The sequence below is a fragment of the Sminthopsis crassicaudata genome, chromosome 4 (assembly GCF_048593235.1).
Source record: "Sminthopsis crassicaudata isolate SCR6 chromosome 4, ASM4859323v1, whole genome shotgun sequence".
NCBI lineage: Eukaryota > Metazoa > Chordata > Mammalia > Dasyuromorphia > Dasyuridae > Sminthopsis > Sminthopsis crassicaudata.
The window spans coordinates 306189531-306213436 of record NC_133620.1 but is presented as its reverse complement, the minus strand read 5'-3'; the positions used below and the strand labels follow the sequence as shown (position 1 = coordinate 306213436).

The 23906-nt window shown below is 35.1% G+C and overlaps 1 protein-coding gene across 2 annotated transcripts; it reads right to left on the bottom strand.

The window, feature by feature from the left end:
- Positions 1-310: 310 nt before the first annotated feature.
- LOC141541021 (uncharacterized) lies at positions 311-19973 on the bottom strand. Of its 2 annotated transcripts, none has more exons than XM_074265077.1 (2): positions 19822-19973; positions 311-1714 (listed from the first exon to the last, which is right to left on the bottom strand). In XM_074265077.1, exon 2 carries the CDS (start codon positions 1642-1644, stop codon positions 460-462), a length of 1185 nt encoding a protein of 394 aa, XP_074121178.1. In that variant the 5' UTR covers positions 1645-1714; positions 19822-19973; the 3' UTR covers positions 311-459. The 2 variants fall into 2 exon arrangements, with proteins under 2 accessions (XP_074121178.1, XP_074121179.1); XM_074265078.1 differs by having other exon boundaries at positions 19526-19841.
- Positions 19974-23906: the final 3933 nt, after the last annotated feature.

The window sequence follows — 23906 nt, the reverse complement described above, 5'->3', positions numbered from 1 at the left end:
ACCAAGACACAAAGATCAGGGGCAAAGTGTATAATTAAAAATTTGGGTGGGTATGCAGGCAGACAATCAAGAATCAGGAGATGTAAAGAAATCAAAGGAATAGGAAAAGATAGGAAAAAAAAAACAAATATATACATATATGTGTGTGTGTATGTGAGAAAGAGAGAGAGAGAGAGAAAGAGAGAGAGAGAGAGAAAGAGAGAGAGAGAGAGAGAGAGAGAGAGAGAGAGAGAGAGAGAGAGAGAGAGAGAGAGACAGTCAGATAGACAGACACAGTAATAAAGAGATCTTGTTTCTGATATACCTATTCCAGTTAGGAGGCTTTTTATTATATTTAATGATGGGACTGAAATCCAAGCAATAGGCCTAGAAGTAAATGCTATTAACAGCAAGTGTGTGAATGGAAAATTAGGAAAAATGATGAAAAACTTCCTTCCCCAAATTTTTATATTAACAGGATTATTCTATGGTATGAAGTTGCTGGTGTCGGAGCAGGACTGAGCTATTACCAAAGGCTTTTCCACATTCGTTACATTTATAGGGCTTCTCTCCAGTATGAATTCTGTGATGTTGAATAAGGTGTGTGCTCTGGCTAAAGGCTTTCCCACAATCACTGCATTCATAGGGCTTCTCTCCAGTATGAACTCGCTGATGTTTTGTAAGTGATGAGCTTTCAGGAAAAGCCTTCCCACATTCACTGCATTCATAGGGTTTCTCTCCAGTATGAATTCTCTGATGTTGAGTAAAGGTTGAGTGTGCAGTGAAGGCTTTTCCACATTCATTGCATTCATAAGGTTTTTCTCCAGTATGAGTTCTCTGATGTTGAGTTAAATGTGTACTACGGCTAAAAGCCTTACCACAATCATTACATTTATAGGGTTTCTCTCCAGTATGGATTCTCTGATGTTGAGTGAGAGATGAGAAATCACTAAAGGCTTTCCCACATTCATTACACTTGTAAGGTTTCTCTCCAGTATGAATTCTCTGATGTTGAGTAAAGGATGAACAATCACTGAAAGCTTTCCCACATTCATTACATTTATAGGGTTTCTCTCCAGTATGAATTCTCTGATGCTGAGTAAGAGATGAACTCACAGTAAATGATTTCCCACATTCATTACATTTATATGGTTTCTCTCCAGTATGAGTTCTTTGATGTTCAATAAGGGATGAGCTCTGACTGAAAGCTTTTCCACATTCCTTACATTTATAGGGTTTCTCTCCTGTGTGAATTCTCTGATGACGAATAAAGTTTGAGCGGTCACTAAAGATTTTTTCACAATCATTACACTTATAAGTTTTCTTCCCTGGACACATTTTTTGACATTTAATTAATTCTGAATGTTGTTTGTAGTTTCTTCCAAATGTGTCAAAACTACTAGATTTCTCTCCTATAGTAATTCTCTGATTAGTAATAAGTTTTGACTTCAGTGTAAAATTTTTCCTAATTTCATTAGATTTGTCATCTCTTTCTTCAGTTGGCATATTTTTTGTTACTGCCAATTGCCTGAAACCTTTCTTTTTGGAAAAGGATTTTTTCTGAATCTTGCTTGCAGGGTTTTGCTCCTGCCTCCCTAATTTGCTTTCCATTTCACATTCTTCAAAAATGGAAACTTGTGTAATGTCCTCACTGATTTTTTCCATTATTGACCTGGTGTAAATCTCTTTCTCAGGAAATATTTTTTCAATTGTCTTCCTACCTTGGTGTCCAAATCTAAAAAAAAAAATTGATAAAATGCAAATGTCATTTATTTTGTTTTTAGGGGAAAAATACTAGGTCAGTGGGAAGAAGATTGTATATGTGTACACATAGATAAGTTAATTTTCAATATCGAAATTAACATATGCTAGGAATGCTTTTCCAGAGAACTAAAAAGTCAGCAAAAATGACATAAAAAGGAAAATGATAGTTGTTAAAGGGGTGGAAAGTACTTTAGAACTGCATACAAAGAGATAGTAAACTATCTATACTCTTTGATCCAGTTATATCACTCCTACATCTTTATCCCAAAAAGATCAGAGAAAGAGAATAAGGAACCATATGCACAAAAATATTTATAGTAACTCTTTGTTATAACAAAGAAGGAAAATGTCTATCAATTAGAGAATAATTTAATATATGATATTTGAAATTAATGGAATAATATTGTACCATGCATGATTTGAGAAGACTCATAAAATTATACAGAATAAAGGAACAAAACAAGGAAGGCAATTTATTATGGTAACACTGAAAAGAAAAATAATTTTGAAAGATTTAAAATTCTGATCAATGCCATGATAACACATTATTTCAAGACCAATGACTACTCACTAACATACAATAATGGATTGAAGATTTTAGACATTTTTAAACATAGCAATTTGTTTTGCATGAGTATGCTATATTATGTTTTTTTGTTTTGTTTTGTTTTGTTTTGTTTTCCATTGGAAGCAGGGATTTTCCGGGAAGAGGAAAACTAATAGTGATAATTAAAAAGAAAAAGATCAAGGAAGTGTTTTTCCCCCACAAAGGAGAATAGACATTCAGAAGGAAACAGAGAGGAGGAAAGCTCTAAAAGTAACATGCAGAATTTATTTTATACTTTTTATACACCTACTGGTGAAGTATCATCAAAGTGGTTTTCATTAAAGTCTATGTCACTCCTCTATTCAATAAAGTTCAGTCACTCTTTTTCACTTTCAGGATATAAAACATTCTATTTGATATTCAAAGCTTTTTAAACCTATCCCCCTCCCTCATTTTCTAGTCTTACACATTCTACACGATGTGATTCTTGACATAGTAATTCTGGCCTCTTTGCTATTCCTCCAGCAAGACACTCCATCTTTTAGCTCCAAGTATTTTCTCTGATTGTCTCCCATGCCTGTAATGTTCTTCCTCCTCCACTGGTTTTCTTTTAGTTCCATATAGAATTAAAAGTGCCTTCCTTCTGTTAATTACTTCCTACTTATATACAGTTTACTTTGTATATATTTGTCTGCATGTTGTTTTCTCCATTAAAATATAAGTTTCCTAAGGGCAAGAAATATATTTTCATTTTTTTTGTGTCCCCAGCACTTAGCACAGTACTTCACACACAGTAGATGCTTAATAAATGTTTATTAATAATTTTAAGTGAGCTGTATAATAGAAATTCATAATTTCACATATAATTCTCTTTGTTCTACTTTCCATTTTCATTTTTTTATGTGTTAAGTTATATAACATAAGTTATATAACATTGTTAAAGAGCTAAAATAGAATTTCAGCTAAAATGGGATGGATGTTTAGAAAACAGCTTTCTTTTCCAATTCAAGGAAAATGTGTAGAGAGCATTGTCAGACTTATGAAAAGCCAAGGTTTGATTATAATTTGGGAGCAGATCACTGAACTTTTAGAAACTGTACAGTACACACCTCTTTGGTTCTCTATGGAAAAAGAATTGGATCTAGAGGAATGGAAACTAGTAGGAGAGCAACTACGTCAATTCTACAATGAAAATGGACCTGATTCAATTTCCAAAGATACACTTTAATACATATAATTTAATACAATTGGCTTTAGGAAATTATATAAGCTATAAGAAGAAAGAGCAGGAGAGGGAGAATCAAGTCAAACTAAGTGAAAAGGATGAAGAATCAGTTAAGAATGGAGTTAAGTACAATTTTAAGTATGGTGCTTCACATCAGGAGAAATTAGGTCATTCCCCATCCCCTGACCTACCTACTGAATAGGTGTTCAGATTTTCACATTCCTTCTTTGTCTGTCATAGGTTATATGCTCCTATACTCCCTCCAGGGAAGAACCCTCATGGTTTGAGACCTGATGAAATTTGGCAAATGGATGTGACCCATTATAAATCTTTTGGTCGTCTGTCTTTTATCCATGTTGTGGTAGATACCTTTTCAGGATCCACTTTTGCAATACCAGCAGCAAAAGAGAATGCCTGAGTGGTCACTGAATTCCTTATACAAGCATTTGCAATTATGGGTGTGCCACAAGCAATAAAAACAGATAATGGACCTGCATATACTTCTAAACATTTTGCACACTTTTGTGCACAGTACAAGATTTTGCACACTACTGGCATACCCTTTAGTCCTCAAGGACAGGCAATAGTAGAGAGGAAAAACAGAGACATTAAGATGCTCCTCCAAAATCAAAAGAAAGGGGGAGCCACAGGTAACCCTAGAGAACTTCTAAATCTAGCTCTTTATACTTTCTTGATAATTTATACTTTCTTTATAATTTCTTTTATTTATAATTTCTTTATACTTTCTTTATAATTTCTTGATTTTTGACAAAGATGCACTAGCACTGGCAGACAGGTTTTATAACCCACCTGGAAGGGCAGTGTCCAGTGCAAGCAGTTCCACTATCTTTAGATAATCACCAGGTGATGTGGAGAAACCCAGAAAGTGGTGAGTGGAAGGGACCAGATAGGTTAACTGCTTGGGGGAGAGGGTTTGCTTCTATCTCCACAGATGGAGAAGGAATCAAATGGGTGTCAATGAGCCATATTCACCTTGTCCATTGGAGAGACGGAGTAGACCCTTGAAATGAAGAAGACCCAAGAAATATCAGGTGGTTCCATCTGACTGTGCTCACCACTGAAAGAGCCTGGCAGTTATGGCATTTGACTCATGGACATCAAAAATTGTTGAACTTCAAAACTCTCAGGAATCATTGGAATCCCTGAGACATGAAAAGATAGTTGTAGGACTTGAAAATCCTCAGAAATCATTGGATTCTCTGAGACATGATAAGTAGCACTTGAAAGCCCTCAGGAATCATTAGATTTTTTGAGAAATGATAAAACTGTTGCAGGACTTCAAAAGATGCAGGAATCATTGGATTCCCTGACACGTGAAGCAATGGACAATATTTTGGGTTTTGGACTATCTCTTGGCTGCTGAAGAAGGCATATGTGTGACTGTTGTTTACTCCCCTTCTCCTCATCCACAGCCAAAGTGACTCTGGCCATTCCTTTCACTTCTCCCCTTACAGACCAAGAATAAAGAATAAGGACTTTTGTTTATCCTGACTTTGGCTGATTCTAAAGCATCCAGGGTGCTAACCCAGACTTCACACTAAGTAAATGGAACTTAGGAGTTTAGCATTGGTTTAATCCTACAACAAATGATGGTTTCCTAGTGATATAATGATTGGTGTATTCTCAGTGTGGAACATATAGGGAGGAGCTGTCAGGGCCAGAAAGGACAAGTGCACTAGAAGCTTTCTGAGGCTGAGACAGATTCATTCCATCATCCACCTTTGTTGTGGCTGGAGGCTCAAGCACAAACCTTTGGGAGTCAAGGAGATTCAGAAGCCAGAGAAAGCAGTCGGGCAGAACTAAGGAGGACAGAGAAGTGGTGACAGACTGTCCTGTGGAGAACACTGAAACATAGATCCAGAAGGCCTCCAGAAAACTAGCTGAGCACCAAACGAAGGAGATAAGACTTGGAAGGAGACAATAAAGGATTTGGACTTCTAGGGATTATTGAACTGAGACTGCCTCCAGAAGCCCCCCCCCCCTCCCAAGAACCCTGCTCCCAGAGAATATTACATTTTAGAGAAGAATATTACAAGTTTCCTTATCTGTAAAATGAGCTGGAGAAGGAAATGTCATGCTATGCTAGTACTTTTCCCAAGAACTCCCTCCACCAAAAGGCATAATAAAGAGATGGACATGAAAGAAAAGACCACTAATTTGTATATCAAATCTCCAAAACTCAAAGAAATAAAAAAAAGTACATTTGTATAATTGAGGTCAGAAACTGTTTCATTTTTCATCTTTGTATCCAGACCACCATCATAATTACCACCAGTGTACTAAACATAATACATGATTAATAAATATTTATTGTCATGAATTGGTAGAAATGTGTAAGGATAATTAATTAATTAGAATTAACAATTGGAAAAGAAAACTCATCTGAAAGAATGGAAGGTGTTAAATTAAAATAAAGTGAATGAAGATGAATTTATATCTAGACAAGGAATGGAGATGGACTATAAGAGGGTTGTGATAATGAGAAAAGGAAAGATCTAGTGGCTTTAAAACATCAAATGTTAAAAGTAACATAGAGATACCTTTACTCAGAAATAACAAACAAAACAATGAAAAAGGAGAAAATATTGTTCCAGTCTCTCTTCATGTTAATCATCATCCCAGCAAATTGGAAGAATATTGAAGAGGATATTTGGATCAAAATTTTAGAGATTCTACTGTACTGATCACTATTAAGTACTAACTATATGAAATGTCAAGAAGACTGACCATTTTCTCTTTCTTTGTGCTAGAAAAGTTATAAAATCCCAAGAAAATAAAGCTAGAGAATACAAAGCAATGAAAGAGACAAATTTTACTTGTATCTAGATACTGTTCTAGATACTCTTCTGTTAACATCAACTATCTAAATGTCTAATAGCTAGAATTCTCCCCTCTTCTTCCAAATGGAAAACCATCTCTGTCCTGGAAACTGGTAATATCAACAAATAACCTTCTAGGTTCAAATCAAGTTAAAAAGCATTTATTAAGTAATTACTATTTGCCAAGCATTGTACTTCAAAGATCTTTCAAAGAAAGTTCAAAAACAAAGCAAAAAAGAAAAATTTGCTCTCAAGAATATTAAAATCTGATAGGAGAGAAAACATGCAAACAGCTATGTATAAAGAAAATATTCACAGTATAAATTAGAGACAATTTTAGACAGAAAGTATTAGCTTTCTGTCTAATTCTTTGTTATTGCCTTTTAATGCTAATACTTTTCATCTAAAAGAAGCCAATAAAAGCTTCTTTAAGAAAATGAGATTACTAGCTAATATTTGAAGAAAACAAGGAAAATTTGGAGACAGAGATGGGGAGAGAAAGAATTCCAGACAGGAGAGACAATCAGTGATAATGAATGTAATTGAGAGATAGGAGTGTCTTTTTGAGTAATAGAAAGGAAGCCAGAATCACTGGATTGTAGAGTACGCTGAGAGGAGAAAAGTTCAAGAAGCCTGGAAAGACTTTTATTTTTTTTTTATTTTTTTTTTTTGAGGCTGGGGTTAAGTGACTTGCCCAGGGTCACACAGCTAGGAAGTGTTAAGTGTCTGAGACCACATTTGAACTCAGGTCTTCCTGACTTCAGGGATAGTGCTCTATCCACTGTGCCACCTAGCTGCCCCTGGAAGGACTTTTAAAAAATAGAATTTTATATGGAGAGTCACAGAAGTTTGTTAAAAGGAAGAGAGGCAGGAAATGATATGATCATACCTGAACTCTAAGATAGATCATTTTGATAACTGAGAGGAGAGAAAGACTTGAAGCAGGGATATTTAACAGCAGATTATTGCCATAGTTCAAGCTTGAAGTGATGAAAGTCTGTACCAGAGTGGTAGAAGTATCAAAGAAAAGGAGAGTGAATATATTAGAGATATCACAAAGAGAGAATTAACCGGACTTGGTAACTGATCCTATATGTTTGGATGACATACAGATAGTCTGTATAGGTAAATGGAAGGATTATGGTGCCCTTAATTATTAGTCAATAATCATTTATTAAACATTTACTATGTACCTGAATAAGAAATTAAAATTTCATATTAGAATTGTAAGCTCACTCAAATCTAACAGGCCTGAGCTTCTAAATTATGGGAATTTGACCATTCCATGAACTCTATATGTCCTTGACAGTAGATACCAGGAAGTAGCCATTCCTGGGAATGTCTATGCTTAGGGCGGTTGGCTTCCTCCCTGAGCATATACAATTGATAAGGAAATACGTCAAGGTATAGACAATATAGAATGGGTCAAAACACCAGATGGTCATGTATTTTTATAGATGTCAAGATAATATATGGAGTAAGTCAAAACACTAGAAGGTCACGTATTTCTATACATGTATACGTGCCAGACTTCTTGGCTGAAAGCCCTCTTTGTTTAAGAGAGGTATATAAGACTGAGAATCTTACATCTCCACTGAGTCTCATCCGTGGGGAGGATGCTCCGCCCAGAAAAATCTTTACACAATTCAAGTTGATTGAGGCTGAAATGGGACTCCCAGCCATTTGAGTTTTTGAGGTTCCCTTGAATTGGTGATGTATTCTCTTCCTCTATCTGCTATAATTGTCATGTTGTCAATTGTTCTTCTTTCTATTTGTTTGTTTGTGTAAATCTAAATTGTCTGTACCTTGTCTTGTTTGATTAAAACTTTTTATTTTCATTTTTTAATTGAACTTGAGAGCATCATTTATAGGAGCAAATCCGAACTTTTCTTTAAAATCATAATACATAAATTGGCGTAGTCGGCAGGATTCGCTGTATAAATGCCTCTCTTTAAGAAAAATTGACCTCTGTGTCTGTCTGTATATTTGTCTGCTTTGAATTTTGTTGTTGTTGTTGTTGTTGTTGTTGTTCTGTGTTAAAAGTTAGCAAGCTCATAAGATAAGAACAGCTTCTGTGTTACAGGCTTAGAAAAATATCAGGCTGAATTGGGGAAATTGGAATTCATCCAGAATAGTAATTCTTTCAGAGTGGTCTTAAATCATGGAATATCTAGGCATTCCCTGGGAAGGCAGAGAAATGCATTAAAATGGGCTTTGAAGTTTAGAGAAGCTCTGTTTGGATTCTGGGAGGGAAGAATGTTCAAGGTGAAACAAACTTCTCTCTGGCAGCGGGGGTCCTAGGAAAAGCCTCTAGTTTGTTTTGGTGATTTAAGAGCTTTGTTAAGTTTTAAAAACAATGATTAAGAAATTTGGGAATTGATTATTTTAATGTTACTTAATATAAAAATTGTTTGTGATTTTAAACTTTTTAATCTGTTGTACCAATTTGTAAGTAAAAGAAAAAAAAAAAACTTGGCTATTTTAAACTGGTGGGGAAGTTTTCTCTGAAAAGCAGATTTTCAAAGTCTGCTGAAGAAGAATAACGGCAATACAATCTTATCCGCTTAATACCACCTGGGAAGCTTCTTACTAGTGGCCTTGAAGCACTCAGGCAGAAGAAAGAAAGAAAAAGAAAAACTATTTGGTTTGCTTCTGAAACATTGGGTAATTTGTTATCATAATGGGTTATGAATCTTAAAGTTTAAAGTTTAGAAAAAAAAAGGTGATTTAAAGAAGGATTGATTAGTGGGAGCAAATGATTTCAAGAAGAAATCAGCGGGGGAAAAGAAGGAACTGGTTGGAAAGGGGAGTCACGGAGAGATGACTGTGAGACAGGATGTGTTTTTGCAGGGGGAGAGCAGCAATAGGAAGCTGCAGCTGTTTTTGGTTGAAGAAAACAAACTGATAAAGGGTCAAGCTGCTCTTACAAGATGTTAATTTATTGAACATTTGTTTCCTTAGATATATAATGGTTTTTGTGTTTAAAGAATATGATCAGAAATGTGATATATAGTTTGAAAGGGTTATTTAAAAAAAAAAGTTTAATTGATATTTTTAAGAACTTTTCAGATACTTTTATGTGAAAATAGAAGTTTTAATTAATTGTATTGATGCCAATTATTTAAAGGGACTCCAAGTATAATAGTTCTTGCCTTTGTCCTTTTGAAAATGTTTTTGTTATGACAATATGTAATTTGGGATTTTTCTGTGTATTGGGTATTTTAAAAGCAAAATAATTGGTATAATGTTCAACTTATAAAATATCTACTTGGGTATATAAGAATTGTGTGAACATTCTGGGATAAATTTCTTATTGTTAAAAGTCTTACAAAATGTAGATGATCTTTTTGTGACAGGAAAAAAAAGAGTGACCTTGTCCAAGTCACTATCAATTTGTTAAATTATTTAGGAGCAGAGGGATTGAGAATTTCTTAAGACAAATTGCAAATTGTGGAACATGAGGTAAAATATTTAGGCCATTTTACAAGCCTAGGGAAAAAAGGAACTAGATCCTGTATAGGTGGAGGGGATTCTTCAAATTACTAAGCCTAAAACTAAAAAGAGTCTCCAGAGATCTCTAGGATTGGTGGGGTATTGTAGAACCTGGATTGATGAATATGCATTATTAACTAAGCCTTTATTAACTCATTTGTTGGAAGAGAAGCCTGATATAGTTCAATATGTAAATACAGTAAACAATGTGGCTTTAGGAGTATTATCACAATTAAAGCGAGGCCAGCCACAGCACTTTTGGTAGAAGAAAAGTGAGAAATTAACCTTTGGGTTAGTTTAATAGTGAGTGTCCTGCACCAGGTTCAATCAATTCTGAATCAAAGAGGCCAGGAGGTGGCTAATTGATTCAAGGATTTTAAAATATGAAACAATATTATTGGAAAGAGATGATTTGGCACTCTCACCAGACCATAACTTTAATCCAGCCATGTTCTTATCTGCTTCCCCTGGGGAACATGTGTCCCTTGAACATAATTGTCCAAATGTGATTGATTACCAAACTAAGATTAGGGAAGATTTGTAGGAAGTCCCTTTGTTGAAAGGCACTGAATAGTTCTTAGATGGTTCCTCACAAATAGTTAATGGGAAAAGGAAAAATGGTTATGCTATTGTTAATGGGAAGACTTGACTCTGGTTCAAGCTGGATTCTTGCCAAAAGAGTGGTCAGCTCAAAATTTGTGAATTATATGCAGTAAATCAAGCCCTAAAATTGCTTGAAGGACTGATTCAAAATGTGCTTGGGGAATTGTTCATATATTTGGGAAATATGGGAAGAAAGGGGAATGGTAAACAGTAAAGGAAAGGGATTGGCACACAGGGTTAGGGTCACTGAAATTTTGACTAATCTTATGTTACCTAAGAATGCTGCAGTGATTCATGTGCAGGGGCATCAAAGAAGAGATTCATTTGAGATAAGGAGAAACTGCTTTGCAGATGAGGAGGCAAAGCGGCCTGGAGAAGAGGAATCTGTAAGTACAGAGGAGATGATGGTGCTAATTCTGGCATTTCTGCCTCTAATGCCTCCACTTTCCCTTACCCCAGAAGAGAAACAGAACATATAAAGCCTTGGTGCTCAGGAGGATAAAAGAGGGGCACTGGCTCCTCCCTAATGGCAGAGAGGTACTGACCACAGCAGATATGAGACATGTACCCCAACATTTACATCAGGGAAGTCATTGGGATGTCTGAGACCTGTGTGATGTGGTGCTGACCAGGTCTGTGGCACTGGCTTATACACAATAGCAGGCAACTGGTCAGTGGGTGTCCTGTTTGTCAGAGGATGAATAGGACGGCCCAATAACAAGCCTAAAAGGAAGAAAGCCTCCTGGTATCAGGCCTTTCCAAAGCATACAGGTGTACTTTACCGAGCTGCTGTCAGTGGGGTGTCTCAAATAGTTGTTGGTCGTAGTGGACCATCTGACCTTATGGATGGAGGCCATTTCCCCTTGCCTGGGCAACAGCCTCAGTAATTGTAAAAGTACTTCTTGAGCATATCATTCCAGGGTATGGGATGGTGGAGCAGGTAGATTCAGGCCAAGTTACCTGTTTCACAGCTAAGATCCTCCAATCTGTGGCCCAAGCTCTAGAAATATGATGGGACTTACACGCCCCATAGCATCTGCCCTCATCATGTAAAATGGAAAGGATAGATAAGGAAATTAAACAGCAACTGACTGAATTGGCATTATAGACACAATTGCCCTGGACCAAGTGCCTTCCCCTTGCCTTATTAAGAATTAAAACAAAACCCCTGAAAAGACGTGGAATTGTCACCTTATGAATTATTGTATGGTCACCCTTATCCAAAAGGGATTCAAAATTCTTCCTTGTATCCAATATTTGAAACCAAGGATTTGTTTTTAAGGAAATATGTTACGTCTTTACTGTAACATCTGAAAACTTTACAACAAAACAGGCTTATTGCTCAGACCCCTCCTTAGGATTCACAGTGCATGAGTTATAGCTTGGAGATGGGGTCCTGGTTCAGACATGGAAGGAGGACAAGCTGACCCTGAGCTGGAAAGGACTGATCCAGATCCAGATACAGCAGTGCTACACTGGAAAGAGAGTGGACTCAGCATACCAGAATTAAAGGACTGGTGGACTCCGAGGGTGTGGACTTCCCAACTGAATGCAGAGAACAAGCTGAGACCAACATTGAAAAACAACTGATGGACTATATATGTAAAATCTTGATAGCGGTATTGAAGCCTCACTATTAGATAAAATATCTATTACTGACACCTCCCCCTCCTACAAAACATCCTCCATCAATCATAAGAGTTCCTAAAAACTTGTACCAATAATGTAACTTTTCCTACTCTTATGAATTGTGTTAGAAAGAAAAGAACTTGGTATGATACCCTATTTGGTGGTGCTGGAACTGGTTTGGGTATAGTTAATTCAATAGACTTTGAAACTTTGGCCAGCAGACTGTGCAGTGCTGGGCAAGATGTTTCTCAAGCTTTGACTGTAAATACTCAATAATTGCCCACAACGATCCTACCCCACCAAAATACGTTAAAATGTCAAAGCCAATTCTTACAAGTTTTTTAATGATAGTATTATTACTAGTTTGGGTTTTACTGGAAAATTAGTAAATTATTTAAATGGACCAAATGCCCTTTACAAAATATGTATACCTTGATACAAAAAGAAAATGCTCAGAGATTGTTGCAATGTGGGATTATATGTTTAATTTACCAGAAGCATGGAAAAAAGAATGACCTGAAAATGCTATGTGTACTTCTTTTTGGTGTACTGGAACTATTGTGTATTGTCAAGTTAAGATATGGGCTGTTATGTGTCAATTTCATGTGTTACCTTTTGTCTTACCTAATTACTTTGCTTTACTCATATATATGGAAACTATATGGAAACTGTATGGAAACTGCATAGATTTGAATAATGTAACCCATACTTTGTCTGACTGTACTGCAACTGATATGGGGATTTTGTGGGATGATGTTTCGGCAGATGGAACCCTGCCTTCTCTCACATTCATCCAATTTGTGTGATTTAACATTGTACCCTGTGAATAACTTCTCCATGATATATGAGGTATCTTCGCAACAGCTTCTAATAACCTGGGTACCAACCTTCTTCCTTTACCCCATGTCTCCTTGTCACTACAACCTCTTGTGGATATCCTGAACAAGTTTTTAGTTATGAAGAAACTGTTAGAGTCTAATCAGCGCGCATTAAATGAACATCGAATATAGACTCATATAGCTGCATGACAACTTATTGAGGCCTCTCATTTAGTGACATCAGATACTAATCATCATTGGTATGACTTCTTATTTAGATCAGGTAGTGCTACCATTTATTTTAATAGTTTAGCCATACCCATATTATTATTATTGTTCTTTTTGTAATACTGTATGTGTAATTGTTATATGTATTGGAAGATGAAAACAATTTATTCTAATTTTACCCCATTAGCTCAGTCCTCTTATTATTTTCATGATCTTAAGGCCAAATGAATAAGAAATTAAGATTTCATATTAGAATTATAAGCTCACTCAAATCTAACAGGCCTGAGCTTCTAAATTATAGGAATTTGACCATTCCATGAACTCTGTATGACCTTGACAATAGATACCAGGAACTAGCCATTCTTGGACATGCTTATGCTTAGGGTTGGGTGGCTTCCTTCCTGTGCATATGCAATTGAGTGAGTCAACATGAATATATATATATATAAGTTTTGGCCAGGAGCCTTCTTTGTCTGAAAACATATAAAAAGCCTGTGTTGTAAGCCATAGTTGAATCTCATCTATGGGGAGGACGCTTCGCCGGGAAAAATCTTTACACAATTCAAGTTGATTGAGGCTGAAACGGGACTCCCAGCCATTTGAGTTTTTGAGGTTCCCTTGAACTGGTGATGCATTCTCTTCCTCTATCTGCTATAATTGTCATGTTGTCAATTGTTCTTATTTCTATTTGTTTGTTTGTGTAAATCTAAATTGTCTGTACCTTATCTTGTTTGATTAAAACTTTTTATTTTCATTTTTTAATTGAACTTGAGAGCGTCATTTATAGGAGCGAATCCAAACTTTTCTTTAAAATCATAATACAGTACCCCAAACTATGCTAAGTGCTGGGAATACAAAAAGAGGTAAAAAATAATCCTGTCCTCAGAAACTCACAATCTAATGGGGGAGACAAGTTAACAAATAAGCTACATACAGTATAAACAGGAAGTAATTAAAAGAGGGAATGAGTTAGAATTAAAGGGGTTGGGAAAAGCTTCTCATAAAAGATTTCAGTTGAGGTTTAAATTAAAGGAAAGCAGAGAAGTAAGTTGGGGGAATTGAGAAGGAAGAGAATTCTAAGCAACTGGAACAACCAAGTTTAAAGAGCAATTTTTAAAACGTCTGGAGCAAGGAGGAAGCTATGCATTGAAGAATATAAGGTATAAGGATTCTGAATGACAAACATATATTTTATATTTTATTCTAAAAAAAAAAAAGGGAGGCAATGGAGTTTACTAAGCATGACTAGGGTAGGATATATTAGACCTGCCTTTTAGGAAAAATCACTTTAGTAGTTGTCTGGAGGATAAATTAGAGTAAGAAGTGACTTAAAGCAGGCAGACTCACCAACAGACTATTGCTGTAGGCCAGATGTGAGGTGATAAGAATAGTGTCAGAGGACAGAATGGAATAAATATGGGAATATTTGAAAGTTGTTGCAAAGGTGAAATTGATAAGCCTATTGATTTGTCTAGATGGAATGAGTAAGAGTGAAGAATTGAGGTTAGGTTTTGAGTCTGGGGATCTGGGAGGAGAGAGTTGCCTTGAAAGTAATAGGGATGGTGGGAAAGAAGCAGGGTATGGGGGAGGGAAGGTATGGAATTCAATTTTGGAGATACTGAGTTAGGTATAAATTGAAAATCCAGTTTGAAATGTCTAAAAGACAGTTGAAGGAGAAAGATTGGAAGTCATCTCAGAAATTATGGCAGAATATGTGAATTTGAGAACCAATACCATAATTAAATCCATGGGAGCTGATGAAATCATCAAGTGAAGAAGTATAGTAACTCAACAGTAATAGCTACATTAGTAATAGCTAAGTGGGGAGAACTTGTGTGTGGGGGGGAGAAGATAATAAGTTCACTTTTGAATATGTGGATTTTAAGATGTCTTTAAGATATTCAGTTCAAAGAAACAGCTAGAGCTACAAGTTTAGAAGACTGGAGAGAAGTTAGTGTTATATACTTAAATCTGAAAATCGAATCAAGCATAAAGATGATATAGAAGCTGAGTAGAACATTAAGCATAACAATATAGAAGACAAGGAGGCCCAAGACAGAGTCTTTAGGGACACTCACTAAAAGTATGATTTGAATGAAGATCCAATAAAGGAGACAGAGTAGTTAGGTTGGAGAACCAAAAGAGAGCAATAAACCTAGAGAGGAGACTGCCAAGGAGAAGAATATTCACTCAAAGACTGAAGAGAAGTCAAGGAGGATAAACATGGGAAAAGACTATGAGATGATTGGTAACTTTGGAGATAGTTTCAGTTTAATGATGAGATTTGAAACCAGAAGTCTGAGAATTAAGAAACAAGTGAAAGGAAAGGAAGTGAAGATATCATTTTTTGACAGTCATCAAAAAAAAGGAAGATTTTGATAGCTAGGTGGGATGATAAATAAGTAAGTGAGTTAAAGGGAATATATATCTCTGAAGAACTAGAAAAGATGGTCAGGAAAGCTGTGTCATCTGTTAGGAGCCATGTTTCAGAGAGTACAAAATAGATGAAAGAAGGGAGAAAAAGGAAAAGGTTAAAAACAAAAGCATTCCAAAGATCACAATGGAAAAAGGGTAAACAGCTCTAAAGTGGGATAGTAAGGAGATCAGGGGTAGAAGTTGAGAGGGATGGATTAAGGAAGAAGCCAGTGAAAGATAGAGAATGAGATTTGAACCATGAGAGCCAAGGGTTCAGTCTTAGTGTTGGAGTCATTACAAGATTTCCGGACCTATCCTAGAAGTGGACAGGATCAGATTAGGAAACTGGTAGAAATAGAACTGTAAGAGGATGAAGAGAATGCAATGAGAGAACATGTAGGAAGGATAGCTCTCTGAGAGTGGGGTTAGTTTCCAAAAAAATTCCAAAAACCATGATCTTATTTTATCTTCATAACAACCATTGTCCTAAGCCCCTTGATCATTAGGAAAAATTTCAAAGAGGACATGATTTAAAAGGCTCAGTGGACTTTCAAATACTCAAAAAATTCTAAAGAAGAGTTTTTTAACTTTGTGTCCCTGAAGGGGACACAATGAGGAAAAAACACATCTTTTTTTTCCCATATAATTGGGCAGACCTATCTTTGACATAAAAAAAAATTAAAAACTCCCATTCAAAAAGAATTTCTTCCTTATGGACTTGAGAAGGGAGGAGAATTAAGGAGTTAATCTTGCACCAAATTCAGTTTATTTGATATGGGGAGAATCACTCTGAAGTGACTACATTCACTAATAATAAGTTAGAAGGAGCTTTTTGGAGAAGGAATAAAGTGAGGAACATTTCTTATGGAGTTTATCCTTTTTTTTGCATCAATATTCATTAGGGAGATTGGTCTGTAGTTTTCTTTCTCTGTTTTGGCTCTTCCTGGTTTAGTTATCAGTAGCATATTTGTGTCATAGAAGGAATTTGGAAGGACTCCTTTTTTAACCTATTTTTCCAAATAGCTTACATAAAATTGGAATGAATTTTTCTTTGAATGTTTGGTAGTATTTACTTGTAAATAGCCCTGGAGACTTTTTCCTTCTGGAGTTTTTTGATGGTTTATTCAATTTCTTTTTCTAAAATGGGATTATTTAAGTAACTTATTTCCTCTTCTGTTAACCTGGGCAATTTATATTTCTGTAAATATTCATCAGTTTGGTTAGACTTACTAGCACACAATTAGAAAAAATAGCTCCTAATTATTGCTTTAATTTCTTTTTCATTGGTGCTAAATTCATCCTTTTCATTTTTGATACTGGTAATTTGTTTTTTTTTCCTTTCCTTTTCTTAAATCAAGTTAACCAAATATTTATCTATTTTGTTGGGTTTTTTCATAAAACCAATTCTTAGTTTATTAATTAGTTGATAGTTTCCTTGGTTTTAATTTTATTAATCTCTCCTTTGAGTTTCACAATTTTTAATTTGGTATTTAATTGGGCAGGTTTAATTTGTTCTTTTTTAGTTGCATGCCAAATTCAATGATCTGCTCTTTCTCTATTGTATTCATGTTAACTATTTAGAGATATAAAATTTCTCCTAAAAACTGCTGGAATTTATCAATAGGAATGATATAATCAAATGAGATATTTATTTGTAAACTGCTTAACAGAGGATATTACTTAATATATGCTATATGCTAGAGACTTTTTCCTTATAGAGTTTTTTGATAGCTTATTCAATTTCTTTTTTCTAAAATGGGACTATTTAAGTAACTTATTTCCTCTTCTGTTAACCTGGATAATATGGTTAATAAATGCTACTTTTAAATTGAAAATATTTGCAGATTGCTTTAACTCTAAGTAGTGGAATGTACTGTGTGAAGAAGTTCTTAAAATGAAAGATTATTCTGATAATTGGTATGATATAGGCAAATGGAGAATATTAGCAGGCCAACTAATGGAGTATTATATCATCTCCCCAATAGTTTCATTAGTTCACATGGATTTAAGTATCTTCAGTACAGAAAAAACTTCCAGATGTACATATACATTCAGCCCTAATCGTTCTACTTAACTTCAGTTCTGTCTTCTAACACCTCAACCTCAACACTTCCAAAATAGTCATCCTATTTCCCTCTAAATTTCCTACTAATAATCTCAATTTGATTTTTTTTGTCCTTCCTTATTACCCATCCTTATAGATTACACTACCATAACACCAACTACTCTTCCTCTTCTCCCCATGTGCTTCACTACAATTATATCCCCCATACTACTCTGACTAATTCATTCCCCTGCCTGGTTTCTCCCAGTTCTAATCCATCACCCACAATTGTCAATTTTAGGAAAGCACAGGCCTGACCACCATATTCCCTTATTCAAAAACCTTCAAAAAGTCCCTACTGTCACTACAACAGCCTCAAATTCAAGGTCCTCTACAATGGAGCTTCCATTTATCTTTTCAGTTTTTTTTTTTTTTTTTTTTTTTTTTACAATATTTACCTTCCTACATTCTATGTTTCAGATTTCTCTCAAAATACCACCTTCTACCTCTAAGGATTTCACAAATAATTCTTCAGGGTTGGAATCTACTTTCTCTTCAATTTATGTGTTACAGAGTTCCTATTTGCCTTCAAAAAAATTTTAGGTGTCAACTCCTGTGAAGCCTTCCCTAAATCCCTCCTACCCCTCCCTCACTTATTAGTGCTCTCTCAGGCTTCAAAAATTCCAAGGCTCATTCTTTAATCTTTCAGTTGCTCTCTATATTCTTTATCTTTCATCTATTAGAAAATATATCCCTCAAGGAGTATAAATTCCTTGAGATTGGATTCTATTTGTGAGGTTTTGTTTTTATCTTTCTATCCTCGGAACTTAGCACAGTGCTTGTTAAAACATGCTTTTTTTTTTTTTTTTTTTTTTTTTTAAGTGAATGAGAAAGGTAGCATAAGCATTATTATTTATTAATATCTGATCACACAGATCAAGAAACATTAATAGAAGTCAAATGACTTGTACACAATAATATATCTATTAAGGAGCAGACACAGGAATAAAATCTTTTTTTTTTTTTTTTTTTTTTTTTAAACTATACCACTATGTCAAGTAATAAAAGCATCTACTGCTAAGCAGAGTACTTGGATTTTTTTTTCATCCTATATTTGTCACTAATTGGCAGCCTAACCAAAATTCATTTTACCCACTTTATTACCCAGTTTCCTAATTATAAAACGAATGTCTATTATATTGATTGTTTTTTGCCTCTATAGATGATATACTTGATTTAGGATTATATCCTATTTGAGAAAAATTGGAATCTGGGTGACTTGAGAAAATTACTTTCATATTTAATGTTAGTATTTCTTCAGCAAAGGCCTCATTAAAGGTTCAAGTCTGCATCCAAAGCAGGGAATGCGTATTCACACACAAACTAAACACTTTGCTAACTAAGCATTACTGCCAGCAGAGACACAGAAGATCTAGCAGGAGGTTTCTGACAGATTGAGTTACACAATTAATCGGGGGACTGTAAATAACAAGGCACCGAGTAAGCATTGGTGTCGTTTCATGGAAAGAGTACTGGTACTTCTCGTACAGAAATTTAGTTTCCATTTACCAGCTGTGTGACCTATCTCAAGTCATTTTATCTCTTTTGAGTTTCTTCATCTGTAAAAATGAGAGGGTTGTACTGCATGATGTTAAAGGTGCCTTCACAGTAGTCTTACAGTGAAGTTTGCTGTGGAAGCTTTTCCCGGATCCCTCCCTAGTCCCTCCCCACGTCATGAACTCTGCCCCCGCTCAAGTGACAAATGACAAGCAATCTCTGCCCAGTGGTTCTCCTTCCCTTTACTCCCTCCTCACACACAATTACTCAGGCAAAGAAATATGCCTCATGTTACAGATTTTTCCCTCAGGTTATAATTAAGGTATCCGACCTCCTCCAAAATAGAAAGAAGCCTAGGGAACCAGAGCCCAAGTCAGTAAATACCTGGAGATAGGATCCCAGGGACCGAAGTCCTACTCGAAACCAAGACTCCCAGAAATGGTGACGGAGCTGCGCACGCATCCTTGGCCTCCCTTCAAAAGGTCTCCTGCAGAGGCGGGCCTTGCCACTAAGCATCCCCAAAAATTTCGGGCTCAAGCTACTTCCGTTTGACAATCCAACAGCCACCTTCTTCCCCAGAAGTCGCAATATCCTCTCCCACCCCTGCTTTTGCACATTTCTCCTCCACTTTCCCCAGCACTTCCTACCCCTCCCTGTTCCTCCAGGCATCCTACACCTACCTCTCAGAAGGCGCAGCCACAAACCGAGGGCCTTAAGCAAAACCTCCACTAGATCACCATCGCGCATGTCACTGGAGTCGGAGCGAGGATACTGTTAAAAGCTTCATCTGTCCAGAGCTTTTTTCGACCATCTACTGCTTGAGAAGCTCCTCCCGCCCAGCCCCTAATATGCCTGTGACCACAAACGCTGTTTACGTATTTCCTTTTAAATTTTAATTTCCTTTTATTTTTTGTTATGAAATAGACTGAAATTAATAAATACCAATCTTTCTACATACAAAAAATAGGAAAAAAAGCCTTATGAATTGTGAATTTGTATTTAGTACGTGTTGTTTTTAAGAAGAATATCTAGGTGTTGGTGGATCAACTGGAGTATGCATATATCTTAACTATGCATATCATCTTTACAAAAACTGGCCATGTAAAAGAACATAAAAACCTTACACATTCAGAAAAGCAGACATATATTAAGCCCATGCTTTACTGACCACAATGAAATAAAATATATTTAATATTTTAAATATTAATATTTGTTAATTAATATTAAATATTCAATTAAATATATTCAACAATAATATTGAATAAAGCATTCGAAATTAATTGGAGACAAAATAATTTAATCTTAAAGAACTAGTGGACCAAAGAAAGAGTTATAGAAACATACATGATTTCACTCTCCCCCCCAAAATATATATATATATGACAACAATTTATCAACATATCAAAATTTGTGAATTTCAGCCAAAGCAGTTTTTAGGGAAATTTTTATGTTTTTCATTAACAGAAGATAGAAAGAATAGACCAATGAACTACTTATTCAAATAATGTAGCAAATAAGCCTTTACTATCCCAGAGCTCTTTTCTACTGTCATACATACACACTCTTTTAAGTTCCATGGACTAGTGCTTCAGTTCTATTTAATCACTTAATGTTGAGTGGTTTTAGGGTTTTTCTTCTTAACAAAAAAAAAAAAAAAGTTTACTTCAAAAATATAACATGAACAAAACACAAACATTTTCCTTCAAGTAAGGACCTATTCTGTCTTGTCTAGAGGAGGGGGGGAGGACCAAAACTTTGCTCAGTTCTTAACTACTGCTGAGATGGAATCCAAAAGTTTAATTCTTATTCTTCAGGCCATCAATGCTGTACTGACTTTAGAACTTAAACTCTGTAATACCAGGATTCGGAGTCATTCTCAGGACCTTTCAATATGAATGAGATACCAAAAACTTCCAAGAATAAGACAAATGGAAAGATTACTGAAACAGTTTTTAAATTTTTTTCTATGAAAAATAAAAAATAAAAATTCTTCTATGGCCAGTCAAGTAGCTTCTTCCTTAGCAGTTAACTGACCACAACCAGTTATAAAATGTCCATGCATACTCTACAATTTTTTCAAGGCATTTTCCTTACATAACATGCTTTTCCTAGAAGTAAATTCCCTAGCCTCTCCACTTATACAGATATTGTCTTAGGTGCTATATGCATGCATTAAGTTGTCATATACATGTATAGGTAGGTATATTTTTATACACAGTTATACATATACATACATTCACATTTATAATCGACATATATATGCATATATTTGTATGTGTGTACACACAGGCGTGTGCACATGCACACACACACACACACACACATACACAAGAATTTCTGGGTCAGGACACTTCATTTCCCCTGTCTCTTTGATAAGACTATGATGGGAAAGAAATATCTAACTCAGATTCCTTTTCACCATTATCATATGAAGAGGACACTTCTATTTCTATTTTGAGCCTGTAGGCCTCAAAGTTTAAAGGTACCTGTAAAATCTAGGATATAAAAAACCATAGCTCCTGTTTTGACCAGCTAGCAGATCTTCTTATCTTCCCCTTTCTGTTACTTTTCTTCAAACATATATCCTCTCTTGCTTTTTGTAAAATTCCATTGTTTTATGCTGCTTATTCATTCATATCATTCATATAATATGTATTTCATTATATTTCATATAGGGTAGCCAAAGCTGTTGATAATATAATATATATAACATATATTATATTATATATAATAATATAATATAACTATTACCTATATGTTGATTCAGTGATTGTAACAGTTTCTGATCAATGGACCCCTTGAGCAATTTTATCTTAGCATATAGATATGTGTGTATGTATACAGCCATTTATATATACATGTGTACATATATAATATACTCAATTTATCATATGTTGAGTGGAATTAGAATGAATGGATTAAATGACAACTCCACCTGAAATAAAGGATAAGATAAAATATATTGAGAATAAATCTTGATTATTTACTAGGTATGGATGAGTCCTTAGGTACCTTTTAGGATCTGTATAAAATCAGGAACTAATTTGCAGTTAAAGACTTAAGTATCTTGTAGAATAAAGAAGAGAGAGTAACTACTGAAATATTCACATAACATAGAGAGAGGGCTACAGTCTCAATGTAAGTCTATTCTTCCTCCTACCATTAGCTGGCGAAGGATACTGTAAGCTTCAAAGAAGCTAGAAGATTTGGGACTTCCCATTGGCATACTAGCATTATGCCTAAATTAGAAGCAGTTGATGAACACAGTAAAGAAAGCAGATTCAAGGTTTTGTAAAGAGTCTAGACAAAAACTACACTAAACCTAAGGAGAATACTAGGCTACTATGTTTCTTTTGTTTCTCTATGTTGTATATCTAACTGTCCAACTGATCAAACTGTTTCTTTTTTAAAAATAAGCTTTTGTTGATATTTTGTTTCTTATATCACCATAGTGCCTCCCACAAAGACATTCCAAAAGACAAATAGTGATTTTTAATAGAGGAAAAAAAAGTCAGTATACATTGAAAAAGTCCAAAATCATGTGCAACATGCACCTATGGACCTCTCTTTCTACAAAGTTATGGGTTGTGGGTATCTTCACATAAGTTGTAAGTGACACAGTGGATAGAGTACTAGGTCTTGAAGTCAGAAAGACATCCTCAGAGTTCAAATTTTGCTTCAGCTACTTATTAGCTATATGACCCTGAACAAGTCACTTACCCCTGTTTGCTTCAATTCCTCATCATAAAATGAGCTGAAGTGTCATGAAGAGTGGGACTCAGTGTAAATGAATCAACAACACAAAGTTACATGTATGTGTTTTTTTCCAGAAAACATTCTTCAGTTCGTGTATATTTTTCCATGCTTCTCTGTAATCATCACATTTCATTTCTGATGGTACAATAATATTCCATTACATTCATATGCCATAACATTCTCCAATCAAAGAGCATGTAATTGGGCATAATAATTAATTAATTAATTAAGCATAATTGGGCATACTTCTTTTCATCATTTTCCTTGGTATTATAAACCTTTTTTTCCAGATGAATTTTATTAATATTTTATCAAATTCCATAAAACATCCCTTGATAATTTAATTGATATAGCATAAACATGTAAATTATTTTGGCAGTATTATTCCAATTCTTTATTATCACAAAAGGTGCTACTATAAATATATTGATGTAGATGGAAACTTGATTCTTATAAGTATTATAAGTATTCTTTTTTTTAAATTTTATTTTTTTATTTAATTTTTATTTTGTTTTATAATTATAACTTTTTTTTTGACAGTACATATGCATGGGCAATTTTTTACAACATTATCCCTTGCACTTACTTCTGTTCAGATTTTTTCCCTTCCTCCCCCAACCCCCTCCCCCAGATGGCAGGCAGTCTTATACATGTTAAATATATTACAGTATATTCTAGATACAATATATGTGTGTAGAACCGAATTTCTTGTTGCACAGGGAGAATTGGATTCAGAAGGTAAAAATAACAGTTTACACTCATTTCCCATTGTTCCTTTTCTGGATGTAGCTGATTCTGTCCATCATTAATCAATTGGAATTGGATTAGCTCTTCTCTATGTTGAAGATATCCACTTCCATCAGCATACATCCTCGTACAGTATCATTGTTGAAGTGTATAATGATCTTCTGGTTCTGCTCGTTTCACTTAGCATCAGTTGATGTAAGTCTCACCAAGCCTCTCTGTATTTCTCCTGTTGGTCATTTCTTACAGAACAATAATATTCCAT